The sequence below is a fragment of the Dendropsophus ebraccatus genome, chromosome 4, assembly GCF_027789765.1.
Source record: "Dendropsophus ebraccatus isolate aDenEbr1 chromosome 4, aDenEbr1.pat, whole genome shotgun sequence".
NCBI classification, from domain to species: Eukaryota; Metazoa; Chordata; class Amphibia; order Anura; family Hylidae; genus Dendropsophus; species Dendropsophus ebraccatus.
In genome coordinates, this window is record NC_091457.1 from 102,420,633 (window position 1) to 102,439,865 (window position 19,233).

Sequence of the window (19,233 nt, forward strand, 5' to 3'; positions counted from 1 at the left end):
ACTGGCCTTACCATATGGCTCTTGGCCTAATGGGGTCCACTACTTTAGAAAATATTTTAGTTGGTTGTATCCTTATACAATAAGTTGTTTATCTACAGATTACCGTGAGTGTTAGGTGGTGTTTCCATATTTGTGATCCAGAATGCCGCCAAAACCACATCCAACATTTCTTCACCACTTGGCATGCAACGTTGCAGGGATTATCTGAAACACTGTGCAGCTATTGGTAACTGCATAAGTGTGGTTTTGGCCTTAGCTGTGGAAATCAGCTTGACCAGTGGGAAAACTCAGCGCAGCTCTGAGAGGAGAGTGGGTTTCCACTGTGTTTGGTAGTAGCACCTATCATCATCATCATCATCTAATTCCTCCACAAAGGATGGACCCATTCTTTGGGTGCAGGAGAAGGGTTGTCCCCGTAAAATAGAGAGGTACTCCGCACAACAGTTCAAAGTTGCTTGTAAAATTTATTTGGAAAAGCAATCCAAGTATTAAATATACATATGACGTTTCGGTCATGAGGACCTTCATCAGATTGCTGTGGCTGTAGTGTAGAGATGATCGAACAGGGCAGGGGTTCCAGTTCGTACGAACCCAAACCATGGGCATTTGACTCCTGCTGCCTTCCCGTTCCGTGGGGAAGGTGGAGACAGCCCGAGTACCGCCTGGAAAACAGAAAATAGGGATACAGCCTATTACCTAGGCTGTATTCCTGTTTTCCAGGCGGTACTTGGGCTGTCTCCACCTTCCCCATGGAACGGGAAGGCAGCGGGAGTCAAATGCCCATGGTTCGGGTTTGTAAAAACCTGAACCTCTGCCCTGTTTAATCATCTCTACTGTAGTGTAGGTCATTGAAGAAAGGGCTGTGGCAGCTGTAACAGCGCACACTGCATGGGCAAGGCACATACAGCTGCCACAGCTCTTTCGTCAATGATCTACACTGCAGCCACAGCATGAGCTTATTTTCCAAATAAATTTCACAAGCAACTTTGAACTGTTGTGCGGAATAACTCATCTACTCCATTGTGATGTGCACCTAGTTCTCACTTCCTTGCGGCTGCAAACACTAAGAAAAACTGCACTGTGTAAGAGAGGCCTGATGTTGACGCTATTGGTAAAAGTAGACGTGGCATTGGTTCTTTATATTTACTACTATCCACAACTGGTTTTAGCTTTAAAAAAAACATGCAGTGCATGTAAGAACTCCCTTACGGTATAATACCTTCTGCTCCTGAGTGCTTGGTCCCTACTGCAATTACCTTCCACTGTACCTCCCCTTAGCTTACAGCACACTCATAATTACTATTATTTACTGGCGGACAAGCCTAAGCAGCTGTACATAATCTGTTACTATACAGGTAGAGCCCAGTGAGCATCCAAGTAAGTAGTATGTAAAAAGGAAAGAATGCTAAAAACAGTCAGAGGGAACACACAGGAACAAAATGCACTGACTGAAAATAAAAAAATAAAATAAGGCACAAACAGCAAGGTTTTCCTGGACATGACCAAATGCTCAACAAGCACTTAGTGGCTTATCTCAGGTGTATGGCAGAAATGAGAGGGGCTGTGCATCTCTCTACTTTGGCTAAAGCTGGCTACACATAAGAATATGATGAGCCAGCATGCAGGCAATTTATTGCCCCTTTAGATCATTCACGTGAACGATACTATCGGCATCTAAACTGACAAACCACAAAGTGGTGACTACTTGTCCAAACTCATGCAATCATGCCATATATGTATATCTAGTTGCAGTCAATAACGGACAAAAAAGCCGGGGCAGATTACATTTTTAGAAGAGAGAAGTCTGCCATGGACGTAAACGTTAACTGACTAAAATTGTCAAAATCAGCCATTTGGCCAATTTACCTTGGGTGTATGGCCAGTTTAAGACTATGCAGCCTCAAACTCTGCCTCTGTGAGCTAAACATTGCTACAGGGCAGTGTGCCGTACATGGAAAAGAAAGGGAGTATGGGGCACAATATGGTAGCCCCAGAATTGCCATCTTTCCTTCACAGTGGAAGCACCACTAGGCTAAAGCCTCTCCTAGCATTCAGTGAACACTGACCATTTTGAAAATTGAGATGACTCTAACCTATCTATTTTTGGAACGGTTGTATTATATGGTGGGAGACCTCATGTCAAGTTTCATCACCATCAGAAGTTTTTGGGTGTACTTTGACCTCGCTGAGGATCTGATTCTGCTCAGCCATAAAGGTGTAAACTACCTTCTTCAATTATACTGGATCATTTTGGTGCAAAATACTTAGAACTGACTACAGCAAGTGGCGGCAGGTATTTTCTCATCCTGTTCAGACAGTGGTGGGAAAGGTGCAGTCGTAGGTTTTTGACTGGATTTCCCATTTAATATGCACTCTCATCGCTGAGCCTCTCAGCCCCGTCTTGTGGTGTTCATGCTATGCGCACCTGTTCCTGGCTCCATTTTACTTTTCTGAGACAATGTTTAAGCTGAGTAAAGCAGAACACGGTCTGCACATCAGCCACTTTTAGTATACATGACATCTTGAGTATTAAGAATTTTCCTGCATTACATGCTATATAAGATACATTTCCTGCCTTACTTAACAGAGACCCTGAGCCCGCTGGGGCAAGGACTTAGTACACAATGGTTACATGACACTCAGATGTTCCCCTAGTGTGTCAGGAGCAGGTAAAAGGCTGCACCCTACAAACTAGCGGAATGTCTGCTGGAGCCATAGGAGACTCTCTAGGTTTTCCCTGTCTCCCCTCCTCTCCATCCTTCCAGAGCACCGCTGAACAGGTGGGCAAAGTAACCTTGTTGGCTTCCATGCATCCGACGGCCTCTTCCACGAGGGAAAACTCCACGCAGACAGAGCCGAAGCTGTAACCTGGGGACAGCATGTGATACAGACGGGACGTCAGTTAGTATTAGATCAAGAGAAATGGCATTTACTTACAGCTCCCCTCCCCCGGAAAGATATACAGTTTTACTGTGATCCCAGTACATTCAGTTACACTCACTGACAAATGATATATATACACTAGAGCACAGGTAACACAGGACGGCACAGGAGTAGTGGATACATTGCTGACTAGCTCTGTCCCTGTGTACTCATGTAGATCAGTGATATGACTAAATGTTTAACTAATTCCTGCACCATAATAAGTACTACTGCTACAAAGAATTGATATGGAAGAAGCTAGAATGAACAGGCATCTCTAAAACTTACACTAAGATTGTGTTTACTAGGTTTCTGCCATCTTTTTAACATGAGTTTTCTGATTAGATTGTAGAACTTATTGAGATACATGGGAGTTTTCTGATTAGATTGTAGAACTTATTGAGATACATGGGAGTGCACCAATCAAAACGCTTGTTACACACAACAAAAAAACGCACAGAATGAACGAACAGTTACGGAAAGGAGCTTTCACAATGCCCAACTACTGGGATTTAAAAAGCGTACAAACGATTGATCGCTTCCATTCCCTTTTATTATTGTAAGCAGTAATGGGAGAGGTGCAGGTGAGAAACAATGACTTGTGGGGCCTCACAAATTGTGTGATCAGTAAACACCTTCATTGGTTTTCACTGCTGGGCCTATACATAAGGCCGTCATCCTGTACAAAGTGCCCTTAGGCTGTGACTTCGCACATTCCTGTCAGAGTCACAGTGTCCCAGGGCCTGGTCTGTATGAAGAATTACAGTGGAATATTAGAAATGGTTTGTGTCTTCCCAATTCTTTCAGATTGGTGACATTAGGGGAAATTGCAAAAATCTCATACCCTAACTATAATGTCATTATCAGCAATAGTGAATGTTGGTTCTCTGATAAACCAACACCACTGGGTCATCTACAGAAGCATCAGGTCTTATGGACGGACAGAAACTCCTCGCAGCAGTTTTCCACTCTGACTTATATTTTCAAGAAGAGGTTGCCCTCTAATAATCTTTTATATTAGGACCAGAAATGCAACTGGAATACATTTTGCAACTGCTTCAACTAGTTGTCTGTTATTACAAGAATCCTCTAACAATCCTGCAGAGAAGCAAAATGCTTTGCTACTTCCCGAGATGTAAAACTAGAGAAATACTACAGAAAACCTCATATTTAAGGAATAAACAGTAAGGACCCCATTTAGATCTTCCACGTTCCAGATATAGAACGTTCCAGATATTTCTATAGACGACCTGGACATGCAACAATACCCTTACGCTTTTTTTCACACATTTCGTAGTTCTGTCTGCAATTGCGGATAGTACTAAGGACCCATACATGTCAATGGCTGCGTTCATACATTTGTACGTGTGTATGGGGTGGTAATCCCTGCCGCAAAAAAAAAAAAAAAAAAAAAAAAAAAAAAGACAGGTCCTAATACGGACCCGCAATTGCAGCCTATCAGTCTACGAAGAGGTTCGCAAAATGTGGATCCCACATTACAGACATGTGAATGAGGCCTGATAAAGCATTCTTAAGTACCAAGCCTAAAAAGGGGAGGACATAACACTGGAATCAGTACATAGAGATGGAGGAACAGGAAGACAAAGAATTGTGTTCTGCTCCTGCCACATTCAGAATCTGCACAAGGAATAATTACATCAACTTTACCACAATCCGGTCCTGCAAATATAACTTTACTTACAATCCAATTACATAAGCTGCCTGCAATACATGCGGGGGATTGCCAGCCATGATATCAGGAGAACTAGGCTACTCCAGAGGAAACAATCCCCACCCCATCTACAGACTAAGGCTCTCCTCTGTGCTGCCCAAAGGCCATATTATGATGTTACGGGGGAAAGTGAGCACAGACGTGTCAGCGTTCGCTTCCCACTCGTTCCCCGCTTGCTGCCTGTGCCATTACACACACAGACATCAATAAGGGAGCAGAGATCTATCAGGGTCTATCCAAATTGTCCTTAGATCGATCAGGGACCAATTGAAGTCAACAGTGGTCTGCTGCTGCCGCTCCTGTTGCGATTGTGCAACAGACAATAGCTGCACAAATCGTGATCTTTCAACATGTTGAAAGACCACGATCAGTAGACAGTGTATGTTGGCCAATCGTGGCCTCTCAACATGTGCTATTACAATAAACGATTATCGGCCTGAATGGTTGGTAATCGGCCAAGTAAGGCCAATAATCGTTTAGTGTAATAGGGCCTTTAGTAATACTCGCCTGAGTTGATGAATCTTGTTGTGGTATCTGTAACCTGATAATGTAGCTGTATGGTCTCTGTAAAGGTGAGAACACACAACTGGGTTGCAGTGCAGTGGGCCAGATGCAGTAACTACTTCTGTTGTTAACCTGTATTTTATTAATACTTGTTTTAGCAATTAAATCTTAAGCACTAAATAGCAAACAAGCACAACATATGCATGGTCAACGCAACTGCATTGTGTGTGGTCACCCTAAAGCTGCATTCACACATACCGTGTTCACTCTGTGAACCACAGATGGTGAAAGCTTGTTCTGCACTGTTTCCCCCATGGCCTGATGTACCAATATCATGCCGGGAGTGGGGAAACCGTTGAATCTCCCGGCACTGTAGTGACATAGCTGTAGAAATTCAAACTGTTTCTCCACTCCCAGCATGATATTGTTACATGATGCCGTGCAGGGAAACAATCCAGGACAGGCATTCACCATCTGTGTTGTCCATGATCCACGGAGCGAACACAGAACGTATGAATGCACCCTAAGGTTTTGTACATCAGCTAACATTATGTTTGAGATATTACCCATTTATGATCACAATGGCTGAAGGAGACTCAAGATTTAGATGTTAAGTGAATAAAAGGATCAAGCACAGAAGAGAATCCATTTTGTCCAACCCACTGCTGCCCCTAGGATGATCCTCTTTTAGCCTCCATTTATTTCTAGAGCCTTTTATTCCTGATTCTGACGGTAGGCAATTAGGGGATATAGAACGAAATGACTAAAAAAAGAGGCTCAAATATTATCCATCTATGACAAAAATGTAGTGTACATCTTTTCCTGCGTCTGCTATCTATGAATTTCTATAAGCAGGACTAGCTACAGAGGTTGAGGAGCAGAACAAGTTATCTTTCTATGAAGCTGACTCTTTTCATTGATTTGCAGCATTTCAGCTGTGGGGATCACTTACAGAACAGTCATTACTCACCTGGAATGTATCCTATGAGGTTCACGCCGTGTTCGGGCAGGGGGCATGCACTGGCCAGTGCAGAGAGAATCTGTGAAACAGAGTTCCAATCAGAGGAGGAATATAATAGACTTACATGTATCAGTAACGTCCCATCTACATTGATGTGTCGCCTCAGTGTTTTTATAACCTCATCTGCAATAAGTGTATCTATCAGTAATCCCTCATCTGCATGTGCCTCCTATAAGTAATATCAGGGCTGTGGAGTCGGAGCTACTTTTGTCTGGAGTAGAAAAAAAAATGTACCGACTCCAGCCTTAAAAAAATCTTTAATAAATTTAGAATTGAAGTTTTGCTCATCAATATAATAACATTTTAATAGGACATTGGCCCTATTAGATAAGGGTGGTCGGGAAAAAGTTGGCGGTCACAATTTGGCAGCTTGTTTCTGAGCTGGAAGAGTCCATTGTGGGGGGGGGGGGAGGGGAGGGAGAAGGAGATCTGTGCTGTTCTCTTCCTGAATGCTGAATGACTGTATATGAGAACAAGTGTAATTTGAAGATATCCTGTGTAATATAGAGGAGGATGAGGAGAAGACCTAAGTAGTGAAGCAGTAACCTTTGTCCTCAATGTGGAGTTCTCTCTGGGAGAAGATTGTGTGTTTTTCTACAGTGTTCTATGGCTGCAGCTGTGTGTGTGTGTGTGTGTTATGGCTGCAGAGCATTGTGTGTGTCCTATGGCTGCAGCAGGTTGTGTGTGTGTGTGTGTGTGTGTGTGTACAGTCATGGCCAAAAGTTTTGAGAATGACACAAATATTATATTTTCACATGATCTGCTGTCCTCTGGTTTTTATGTGTGTTTTTCAGATTTTTTTATCACATACAGAAATATAATTGCAATCATATTATAAGTAACAAAAGCTTATATTGACAGTTTGAATGAGTTAAAGCAGCAAGTCAATATTTGCAGTGGATTAAGATCTGGGGAGTTTCCAGGCCATGGACCCAAAATCTTTATGTTTTGTTCCCTGAGCCATTTAATTATCACCTTTGCTTTATGGCAAGGTGCTCCATCATGCTGGAAAAGGCATTGTTGATCGCCAAACTGCTCTTGGACGGTTGGGAGAAGTTGCTCTTGGAGGACATTCTGGTACCATTCTTTATTCATGGCTGTGTTTTTAGGCAAGACTGTGAGAGAGCCGATTCCCTTGGCTGAGAAGCAACCCCACACATGAATGGTTTCAGGATGCTTTACAGTTGGCCTGAGACAAGACTTGTGGTAGCGCTCACCTCGTCTTCTCCAAATAAGCTGTTTTCCAGATGTCTCAAACAATCGGAAAGGGGATTCATCAGAGAAAATGACTTTACCCCAGTCCTCAGCAGTTTACTCCCTGTACCTTTTGCAGAATATCAGTCTGTCCCTGATGTTTTTTCTGGAGAGAAGTGGCTTCTTTGCTGCCCTCCTTGAGACCAGGCCTTGCTCCAAGAGTCTCCGCCTCACAGTGCGTGCAGAAACACTCACACCTGCCTGCTGCCATTCCTGAGCAAGCTCTGCACTGCTGGTAGCCCGATCCTGCAGCTGAAACACTTTAAAGAGACGGTCCAGGCGCTTGCTGGTCTTTCTTGGGCGCCCTGGAGCCTTTTTGGCAACAATCAAAGCTCTTTTCTTGAAGTTCTTGATGATGCGATAGATTGTTGACTGAGGTGCAATCTTTCAAGCTGCGATACTCTTCCCAGTTAGGCCATTTTTGTGCAGTGCAATGATGACTGCACATGTTTCTTTAACCCCTTAGCGACCCATGACGTATCTGATACGTCATGGCGCCGCGGGGGGTGTTCAGAGCGGGGTCCCGCCGGGACCCCGCTCTGAACGGCGCTGATTCCGGCTGACACGTGCAGCCGGGCAGTGCCTCTGTTAGCCGGCGCGGGTCCCGTTGCCGCGCCGGCTAATTAAGCACTTCAATGCAGCTGTCAAACCTGACAGCTGCATTGAAGTGCTTTATGCACACTATCCCTGGTGTCATGTGGGTTGGATCTCCCCCCCGCGATGCGATCGCGGGGGGGGGGGGGAGATCCGTTCTTCTGCCCGTGCCGGGCCTCAGCGTCGGAATGACGCTGATCCCGGCTCGGCAATAGATTGCTATGGCCTGCAGCAGGCCATAGTAATCTATGACCGATCTAATCGATCTTTGCTGTGTATATACACAGCATTGATCTCTATGAGAGATCAGTGCTATGTATATACAAGCCCCCCAGGGGGGCTTCTAGTCCATGTAAAAAAAAAAAAGTAAAAAAGTGTTTTTATTAATAAAAAATCCCCTCCCCTAATAAAAGTCCAAATCACCCCCCTTTTCCCATTTTATAAATATAAATTAATAAATAAACATATTTAGTATCGCCGCGTGCGTAATCGCCCGAACTATTAATTAATCACATTCCTAATCTCGCACGGTAAACGGCGTCAGCGCAAAAAAATTCCAAAGTGCAAAATTGCGCATTTTTGGTCGCATCAAATCCAGAAAAAATGTAATAAAAAACGATCAAAAAGTCGTATATGCGCAATCAAGGTACCGATAGAAAGAACACATCATGGCGCAAAAACTGACACCTCACACAGCCCCATAGACCAAAGGATAAAAGCGCTATAAGCCTGGGAATGGAGCGATTTTAAGGAACGTATATTTGTTAACAATGGTTTGAATTTTTTACAGGCCATCAGATACAATATAAGTTATACATGTTATATATCATAGTAATCGTAACGACTTGAGGAACATGCATAACAAGTCAGTTTTACCATAGGACGGACGGCGTAAATGCAAAACTCCCCGAAATCAAAACAAATTCGTTTTTTTTTCAATTTGACAGCGCAAATGATTTTTTTCCGGTTTCGCAGCATGTGTTATGGAAAAATAATGCCGGTCATTGCAAAGTACAATTGGTTTCGCAAAAAATAAGCGCTCATATACGTCTCTAGGTGAAAAAATGCAAGCGCTATGGACTTTTAAACTTAAAATGGAATAAGCAAAAGCGCAAAAACGAAAATAGGCTTTGACCTTAAGGGGTTAATCATGGTTAACAGAAGAGAAACAATGATGCCAAGTACCCAGTTGTGTCATTCTTACTTAATCATGACAGACTGATCTTTGCTCATCAACACCCCCAACTGTGCTAATGGAGCAATCATTAGCTGGTCCTTTTAGGGCAGGGCTGCAATGCTGTTGAAATGTGTTTTGGGGGATAAAGTTCATTTTCTAAGCAAATATTGACTTAGCAAGTAATTGCTGTTAAGCTGATCACTCTTTATAACATTCTGGAGTATATGCAAATTGCCATTTTAAAAACTAAAGCAGTTGACTTTTTAAAAATTAATATTTGTATCATTCTTAAAACTTTTGGCCATGACTGTGTGTGTCTGCTATGGCTGCAGCAGGCTGTGTGTGTGCGCGCACTATGGCTGCAGCAGGCTGTGTGCGCTATGACTGCAGCAGGCTGTGTGTATGTGTGCTATGACTGCAGCAAGTTGTGTGTGTGTGTGTGTTTTTATGTGTAGCAGGCTGTGTGTGTGTATGCTATGACTGCAGCAGGTTGTGTGTGTGTGTGTGTGTATTTGTAGCAGACTGTGTGTATGCGTGCTATGGCTGCAGCAGGCTGTGTGTGCGCTTTGGAGTGCCCCCACAGTTATTCTTTATATAGCACCAACAGATTCTGCAGCACTAAAAACAGCAATTCTGTTACTACCATACTAGGGAATTTTTAAAGGAGCTAACGCCTGGTAATGTCACAACTGTGATGTGGCTGACAAACTATCATCAAACATCTGCGGCCCTGATAGAACCAGTAACTACTCCTATAGAGGCAATAAGGTAAATAATACTCCACTATAAAATCATAGACTGTAAGCTCTTGCAAGAAAGGCCATCACCACTCATATTTTTAATTTTAAAGTGTCACGGTCGTTAAATTTTTTTTTACAGAAATCAATAGTCCAGGCCATTTTAAGAAACTTTGTAATTAGGTTTATTAGGCAAATATGCCATTATCTGCATGTAAAATGCCTTTTCCCAGGTCCCCCCTCCTCTCCTTTCTGTCATCCACTGCTCAGAATCGGCAAATCTTGACTGTTTTTTCATCAGTCGGATCTGTCTGGTCTATGAAGAGGGGAGGGGGAAGGAGGGAGATTAGCGGGCAGCTGAGAACAAAGGATTGCTCAGTGGGGGACTATTCACAGTGCTATTCAGAGGTCAGTGGTGACTGTCAGAGGAGAGAGCCCCTGATGTGAATGTAAATTAATTCTTTGTTGTCTTGTTTTGCTGCCTTTACTTTCTCTCTCCATAGGAAAACCATAAAGACAGAGGGAGAGCTTCAAACTGCTTTTTCATGATAAAAAAATTCATTTTTTGGCTAATAAACCCGATTAAAAAGTTTCTTAAAATCGCCTGTACTATTGATTTCTGCAATAAAAATTTTAACGACAGTGACACTTTAATGGTTACATGTGTATATGTTACATGTAATCTGGAGAAGCGTGTTGGAACATGAAACAGCAGCCATCTGTGTGACAAGGCAGTGCAAGATAGCGGGTCTGGTCTGATGATCAGGAATTGCCATGTAGCCCCAGACTAACTTTTGTGGTTCGCGTCAGTGACCTGGGTGAATGGGATGCCAAAGTATACAACAGTACAGCTCCAGGATCAATTTGATGTACTAAAAGTATTGAGAGCTTATACTGTTTGTGTTTCATGGGACACAAAAACACAATTCACCACATTTTTGAGCCCTGCAAAAAAAAAAAAAAAAGTATATGCTCTAAAAGCCCCATAAATAAGAGATCCAGTGTTAACCAAAGTCCAGAACATAATACAAGAAGGATTGGTGCTCACAACTATTGACATGGCCACATTCTATTACTACACTGCTCACCTCCTGTGTGGAAAATCAAAGTAAGCTATAAGAAAACAAAATCCAAAATATAATCGGAAACACTTACCAACCCCCTCATTGGTGGGGTCCAAAGCCCCAATACTGATGGTTAACTAGGGTCAGCACCCTAGCAGTAACCGTTGTTGTAAATGTTTTAAATGACCAGCATAAGAGTGCCATCTTTAAAGGGGTATTCCAAAGATTTTTATTTCTATTTAACATTTGTGATCATAGTGAGTACCAATTGCAAGATGCAGACCCCGATGGACCCTGACCATTCCTAAAACGTAAACACCTACAAGTCAGGAAAAGCAATAACCAAATATGAGATATTCAGGTGGGATAACGACACTGAATATACAATACACCTCCACAAAATGACATCCCACAGAAACTATGCCATCTAAAGATAAGAAATTACTTTATTTGAACATGTCACAAAGCACCCTGACCCAAACATCATGAAATCCATTTCGTGGTCAGAGGTTTGGGTACACATGGATATGACCACGCAGGGTTGGTACCGCCCACCAGCCCTAGTATCATCAAAATATGCCTGTGCATATTACCAACTTGGCATGATCATATCGAACAATACCCGAAATTCCAGATGCCAGATTATCAGGTGCTAGAGAAACACAACACGATTGTATTTTGTTATCAAACGGAAGAATGACGTGAATGTTGCTGCCAGATTCAGTGAAACCGGAATCTTTATGGATGCCTCTTATGGTGAGCTTACAACAATTTATCTGCCAGATTTTGGAAGCCTAAGCCAGGAATTGATTTGAAAACAGGAGAAATCTCAGTCTTTCCTTTATGACCTGATCTCTGTTTGTAGTCTGTTCCTGGCTTCAAAGATCTGTCAGAAATCTCTGTGTAAATGCACCCTAAGCAAATCCAATCTAATGTATGACTATCAGCATCCCTGCTCACATTATGAGAATGAAAGTGGAGGGAAAAAAAAAATCAATCATACTCCATGCAGATCAGCGACATGCTCCATTTGCTGTTGGCACCACAGTGCTGGAGGGTGCCTGTGCTCAGTGTCATGAGGAGACATCTCTCAGGTTCTATTACCACTTAATAACTCAAAGACTGATGGTGCCCTACAAGACAGGAGGATGTGGATTACTGTAAATCACATTCTCCATTAACATCCAGTATTAGCTGTATTCAGCTCTTCTCTTTTAGAACACAGCATTAATTAGTGACTCCTACTGAGCTGCACCCTCCCCACGTTCATGGACAGGTGATTATACACTCACCGGCCACTTTATTAGGTACACCATGCTAGTAACGGGTGGTCTTCTGCTGCTGTAGCCCATTTGCCTCAAAGTTCGACGTACTGTGCGTTCAGAGATGCTCTTCTGCCTACCTTGGTTGTAACGGTTGGCTATTTGAGTCACTGTTGCCTTTCTATCAGCTCGAACCAGTCTGCCCATTCTCCTCTGACCTCTGGCATCAACAAGGCATTTCCGCCCACAGAACTGCCGCTCACTGGAGGTTTTTTCTTTTTCGGCCCATTGTCTGTAAACCCTAGAGATGGTTGTGCGTGAAAATCCCAGTAGATCAGCAGTTTCTGAAATACTCAGACCAGCCCTTCTGGCACCAACAACCATGCCACGTTCAAAGGCACTCAAATCACCTTTCTTCCCCATACTGATGCTCGGTTTGAACTGCAGGAGATTGTCTTGACCATGTCTACATGCCTAAAAGCACTGAGTTGCCGCCATATGATTGGCCGATTAGAAATTAAGTGGTAACGTGCAGTTGGACAGGTGTACCTAATAAAGTGGTCGGTGAGTGTATAACCGGAAGCATTCAATTATAAAACTACAAGGGGGTAAAGACTGAGGAAAAAAAAAACTGTCTCCATCTACCCGAGGAAGAGAAAAACATTCTACTTCTACTCCCTCCGCATCAACAATGTTCTCCTTTTTGGTAGAGACACATTACTATGAGGACACACCGCATGCTTACATCTTCTCTAGATCCTCCAGTTGGGAGACCATCCAGCCATATAATCCTGGTGGCACCATCAGGGATAGAACCCCTTCTATAGTCTTTATCCTGAAAAAGAAAAAAAAAAAAAAAAACATTGAATTAGATAAACCTACTAATATGAATGTTAGATCACACTAGATACCTTCTTCTCCACTATACTGCACTTTCCTACAACTGATGCTCCTCACTTATATGATTAACCCCTTCAAGACCAAGCCTATTTGCACCTAAAAGACCAGGCTCATTTTTCAAAATCTGACCTGTCTCACTTTATGCGCTTATAGCTCAGTGATGCTTTAACGTATGCTAGCGATTCTGAGATTGTTTTTTCGTCACATATGGCACTTTATATTAGTGGCAAAATTTGGTCACTACTTTGTGGTTTTTTTTGTGAAAAACATCAAAATATCATGAAAAATTGAAAAAATTTGCATTTTATGAACTTTGAAATTCTCTGCTTCTAAAAAAAGAAAGTTGTATTACATAAATTAGTTACTAAGTCACATTACCAATATGTCCTCTTTATTCTGGCTTCATTTCATAAACATATTTTACTTTTTTAGGGTGTTACGGGGCTTAGAAATTTATCAGCAAATTACCACATTTTCGTGAAAGTTTCCAAAACTGATTTTTTTTAGGGACCAGTTCTTATTTTAAGTTGATTTAGGAGGTTTGCATACTGGAAACCCCCATAAGTGACCCCATTTTGGAAACTAGACACCTTAAAGAATTAATCTAGGGGTATAATGAGCATTTTAACCCTACAGGGGCTGGAGGAAAGTATTCACCATTAGGCAGTAAAAAAATGAAAAATTAAAATTTTCCAATATATACATTTAGATTAAAGTTTCTCATTTTCAAAAGGAACATGAGAGAAAAAGCACCCCAAAATTTGTAACACGGGTTCTCTTGAGTACTACGGTACCCCATATGTGGGCGTAAACCACTGCATGGGCACACAGCGGGGCTCAGAAGGGAAGGAGCGCCAATTAGCTTTTCCATTGCAGATTTTGCTGAAGAAGTTTCCGAGCGCCAGGTGCATTTGCAGAGCCCCTGTAGTGTCAGCAGAGAGAAAAAAAAACCATAAGTCACCCCATTTTGGAAAGTAAACCCCTCAAAGAATTCATCTTCGGGTAGGATGAGCAATTTGACCCCACAGGTGTTAGAGGAAAGTATTCAAAATTAGACAGTAAAAATGAAAAACTCGAATTTTTCCAATAATATGTTCCTTTAGTTTGAAATTTCTCAATTTCACGAGGAACAAGAGAAAAAAAGTACCCCAAAATTTGTAACGCAGGTTCTCCTGAGTAAAAAGGTACCTCATATGTGAGCATAAACCACTGCATGGGCACACAGCAGGGCTCAGAAGGAAAGGAGCGCCAATTAGCTTTTTCAATGCAGATTTTGCTGAAGAAGTTTCTGAGCGCCAGGTGTGTTTGCAGAGCCCCTGTAGTGCCAGCGGAGTAAAATCTCGCCATAAGTCACCCCATTTTGGAAAGTGCACCCCTCAAAGAATTCATCTTGGTGTGTGGTGAGCATTTTGACCCCACAGGTATTAGAGGAAAGTATTCAAAAGTAGACAGTAAAAATGAAAAACTCGAATTTTTCCAATAATATGTTCCTTTAGTTTGAAATTTCTCAATTTCACGAGGAACAATTCACCCCAAAATCTGTAACGCAGGTTCTCCTGAGTAGAACGGTACCCCATATGTGGGCATAAACCACTGTATGGGCACACAGCCGGGCTCAGAAGGGAAGGAGCGCCAATTAGCATTTTCTCTGCAGATTTTTCTGAAGAAGTTTCTGAGCGCCAGGTGCGTTTGCAGAGCCCCTGTAATGTCTACAGAATAGAATCCCCCCAAAAGTCACCCCATTTCGGAAAGTACAACCCTCAAAGAATTCATCTTGGGGTAGGATGAGCATTTTGGCCCCACAGGTATTAGAGGAAAGTATTCAAAATTGGCCAGTAAAAATGAAAAACTTGAATTTTTCCAAAAATATGTTGGTTTAGTTTGAAATTTCTAAATTTCACAAGGAACAGGAGAAAAAAATGTACCCCAAAATCTGTAACGCAGGTTCTCCTGAGTACAACGGTACCCCATATGTGGGCATAAACCACTGTATGGGCACACAGCAGGGCTCAGAAGGGAAGGAGCGCCAATTTGCTGGAGCAAAACCGCAGCTAGTAACAGTTATTAGAATAGCGCAGTTACTAAAATACAATAAAAAAAATTAGATTACAGGTAATGTGAGGTGGTTACGGACAGTCTGGGGTGGTTACGGGCAGCCTGAGGTGGTTACGGGCAGCCTGGGGTAGACACGGGCAGCCTGGGGTAGATACGGGCAGTCTGGGGTAGATACGGGCAACATGGGGTGGTCGCGGGCAACCTGGGGTGGTCGCGGGCAACCTGGGGTGGTCGCGGGCAACCTGGGGTGGTCGCGGGCAACCTGGGGTGGTTGCGGGCAACCTGCGGTGGTTGCGGACAATCTGGGGTGGTTGCGGACAATCTGGAGGGGGTCACTGGCAATTTGGGGTGGTCAGAGGCGACGTGCGGTGGTCAGAGGCGACGTGCGGTGGTCAGAGGCGACGTGCGGTGGTTGCGTGCAATCTGGGGGGTTACATGTAATCTGGCATGATTACGGGCAACCTGGGGGGGTTACAGACAATCTAGAATTGTTACGGATAGAGTGAAGTGCTTATAGCTAATCTGGGGTGGTTACATGTAATTTGGGGTGGTTACAGGCAATCTGGGGTGATTACGGACAATCTGGAGGGGGTCACTGGCAACGTGCGGTGGTTACGGGCAACGTGTGGTGGTTACGGGCAACGTGCGGTGGTTACGGGTGATCTGGGGGGTTACGTGCAATCTGACGTGATTACGGACAACCTGGGGTGGTTATGGGCAACGTGCGGTGGTTACGGGCAACCTGCGGTGGTTACGGGTAATCTGGGGGGGGTTAGGGGTAATTTGGGAGTAAACTGCAATTATTACTATAATAAAAAGTGTGTGTTTTATTTTTTTGTATGTTTGTCACTTTTTGTACTTTATACATTCATGTTCACTGTATTACTATGATTACTGTGATATTTTCTATCACAGTAATCATAGTTCAGTGACAGACCAAATTGGTCTCTGTCACTTTAAATTTTCAGAGCTTGGCTGGTTGTGGAGCGCATGCGCACTTCATAACCAGCCAGGTGAGTATATGGGGTAGGGGAGGGTGACTCGGGGACGGGGGTGACAGGGGGGGTGGGGGGCGACATCACTTTTTATCCCCTGTCACCAATCATTCATGGTGACAGGAGATAAGTGCCGGCGGCACATGGCACAAGCGATCAGCGGTATATAGTATGAAGCACTTACATTGACAGATGTTTCTGTGTCTGTAATGTAATGATTGCTAAGCTTCTTGGTCACCTACCTAATAACATATCTACAAGGATCTCTTTGCCCTCTGATTCTCTATAGGGGAAAGTATAAACTTCCTGACAGATACAACTGTACAATCAATCCTGTATTAATACCTTACTCCCAGGCTGAAGATCTTCATGAGATTTTTTGTCCAGGCCAGAACCAACTCGTAAATCAACATCATTGTAATCCTTGTTCCTGTAGTCTGCGTCCTGTCGGCCCAAAAACTCAACCCCTGAGGTGGGTTCTTCTACTGACTTGGTGGTGCTTGAAGCAGAGTTAGGCATTTTAACCATTGCTGGTTTCTCAGGTGTACGAGTGACCGCCTGTCCCTCAGTCTCCTTCAGAACATCTTTCGCTTGCTGCTGCCTTAACTCCTTAGCTGCCAATCTTATGAAGTCATACAGCAGAGAGTTCTGGGTAAGGGAGGCTGCTGGAGTTTGGTCCTCCCTTGCTCGAAAATCCTCATCCTTTTTCTGTATATATTTACCCGTTCGGAAGTCTTGATCACCGCCACCCTGAGCGGAATCCTTACTGAAGCTCTCTTTGTTGCGCAAGTCTTGATCACTGGGACAGAGCAACTTGGTGTCTGCTGAGTATTCCATGACTTTGTTTCCTGCTTCTTTGGTTTCTAGGTTAAGAGCTTCTTGTTTAGGCTGATCTCTGAAGTCTACATCTAGCTTCCCAGGGTAGCTACATTTGTCTGACTTGCTTTGCACTCCTCCCGTAGCTGCAGACAGTGCTCCCTCCTGACCAAGTGTCTTACTATTCATCTTGGACAGAGGTGAAACCTGTGGTTTGTCATAAGATAGGAAGGGAATCCTTTGCTCTGTACTGGAGAGAGACTTTGGCACTAGATCAGGAGCTGCCATTACATCCTTGAGCTCTTTTTGACTTTTCAATGGCTTAGAAGTCTCATCCACTGTGTCCATTGTCTCAGGAGCCTTTGCAATTCTGTTATCTGCACTCTTCCGGTAGTCTGAATCTGCACTCTCTCTTTCCCGGTAATCTGAATCAGCACTTTCTTTGTCCCGGTAGTAGGAGTCAACAACCTCCACATCTCTGTAATATGAATCTGTGTTATCCCGGTAGTCTGAATCTGTTTTCTTTCCCCGGTAATCTGAGTCTGTGCTATCTTTACCTCGATAGTCTGTGTCACTATTTATTCCTGAAGTCTTTATTTCCCTCTTTTTATAAGCAGCATCTGACGCCCCAGTAGACTTCAGGTCTCTGCTCACTATGCTACCTGTCTTTTTCAGGTTCGTATCACTCTGTAAATTCTCAGATTTATAATCTACCTCCATGTACTCAGCGCCTAGGGCCTTTTTCTCTGGGTACGTCTGCTCTGCGTTCTCAATTTGCGAGTAGTCAATAATCATTCTCTCCCTGTAGTCCTGTCCTCTTTCTTGGTCCATGAAATGAACATCTGGCTTCCTGAACCTTAAGTCCAGGTCCGCAGACTCTCGGAAATGTGTGGGAATCCCTCTTTCCTTGTATTCTACTGAAGATCTATCCCTTACCATCTTTTCCCGCTCTCTGAGTACCATGTCTGTGGGCTCCCTGTCCCTGCTCATTAACTCTGAGGATTCTCGCTGCCTCAAGACAATTTCTTGTAAAGCATCCAAGCGGCGCTTGTACTCCAGTTCCTCCATTTCCCCCTCTGCATAATTCATTGTTGTGGTTATGCTATGCCTGTGCTGTTCCAGTGTCTCCCTCTCTGCATGCATTCGCCTCCTGTATTCAAAGCTCTCCCTTTCTCTAAAGATAGGAGGGGGTGGAAGTCTCTCTCTATAGGCAATGGCTGGTCCTTCCTCTTGCCGGTAATCTACATCAGGTATCCCTCTCTGATCTAAACTGGGTGCTTCTCTGTCTCTGTAGTCCATATCTGGGGCTAAACGAGCCCTGAACTCATTTTCTGGGCCACCCATCTCTCCGTAGTGCATGTCTGTCACCTCCTCTTCACTGAAAGCCATTGCCCTATAGTTCATGTTAGGCCTTCCCCTTCTAGAGTGGTGCATTTGTTCTTCGGGCAACATTCTGCCCTCTTCCCAGCATCCATCCATGGCCACGTCCCTGTCTCTGTGCATAAAGGGAGGAACTCCAGGGCCACCAAAACGAGGATTAAGAGCCCTAGGTCCATCCCGGAAGGGAAAAGGTGGTCGTCCTCGCATTCTTGGATGAGCGCCCTGTGGCATCCTAGGTGGAAATGATTCTCCAGGGCAAACCCTGTTAAGAAAAGAACTTGCATTAAAAATAGTCTATGGGGCATTAAAGGATCAGTCCAATCACCTGGATATGAAGCTTAGATGGTATGACACTCATTCAAACAACTACTAAAAAGACAAAACATTTCTGATCTGCCATGTATAAATAAATCTGCAGCACGCCATTACATGTGCGGCGCATGCCTCATATTCCTTTAAAATGAGACCATGAAGCTGAAATTGGCTTATTTTGCACTGAATATCAATTTCTATCAGCCATGAATAAGGCCTGAGATGCATATCTAATAATTATTATTCATAGGCCATCTATCATTTCAGCCTGGAAAACCCCTTTAGTATTCTTGAGCGTGTGAAAAGTACCATTTGAAGGTTCCTCTATGTTATGGTGTTATACTTTTCACTCAGAAAGCAATCAAATTTAAAAAAGTTTTTTTTTTTTTTTTGGAAACATCAAATACTCACCGATATCCAGGGACTGGTTGTCGTGGACCGTCCCACATTTTTACTGCCTTAAGTTTACGCCACTTAAAGATGAATCTGTAAGAAGAAAACACAGGCA

General features: G+C 43.4%; 1 protein-coding gene across 1 annotated transcript in view; it reads right to left on the reverse strand.

The window, feature by feature from the left end:
* Nucleotides 1-19,233, reverse strand: part of LOC138788545 (RNA-binding protein 6-like) — a 50,555-nt gene that overhangs the window by 30,703 nt on the left and 619 nt on the right. The window contains exons 2-6 of the mRNA XM_069966519.1: nucleotides 19,137-19,211; nucleotides 16,563-18,675; nucleotides 13,013-13,102; nucleotides 6,129-6,198; nucleotides 2,795-2,868 (exon numbers count right to left, since the gene is read on the reverse strand). Of these exons, the coding sequence (XP_069822620.1) occupies nucleotides 2,795-2,868; nucleotides 6,129-6,198; nucleotides 13,013-13,102; nucleotides 16,563-18,675; nucleotides 19,137-19,174 (2,385 nt within the window). The 5' untranslated portion in view covers nucleotides 19,175-19,211. The remainder of the gene's footprint in view (nucleotides 1-2,794; nucleotides 2,869-6,128; nucleotides 6,199-13,012; nucleotides 13,103-16,562; nucleotides 18,676-19,136; nucleotides 19,212-19,233) is intronic.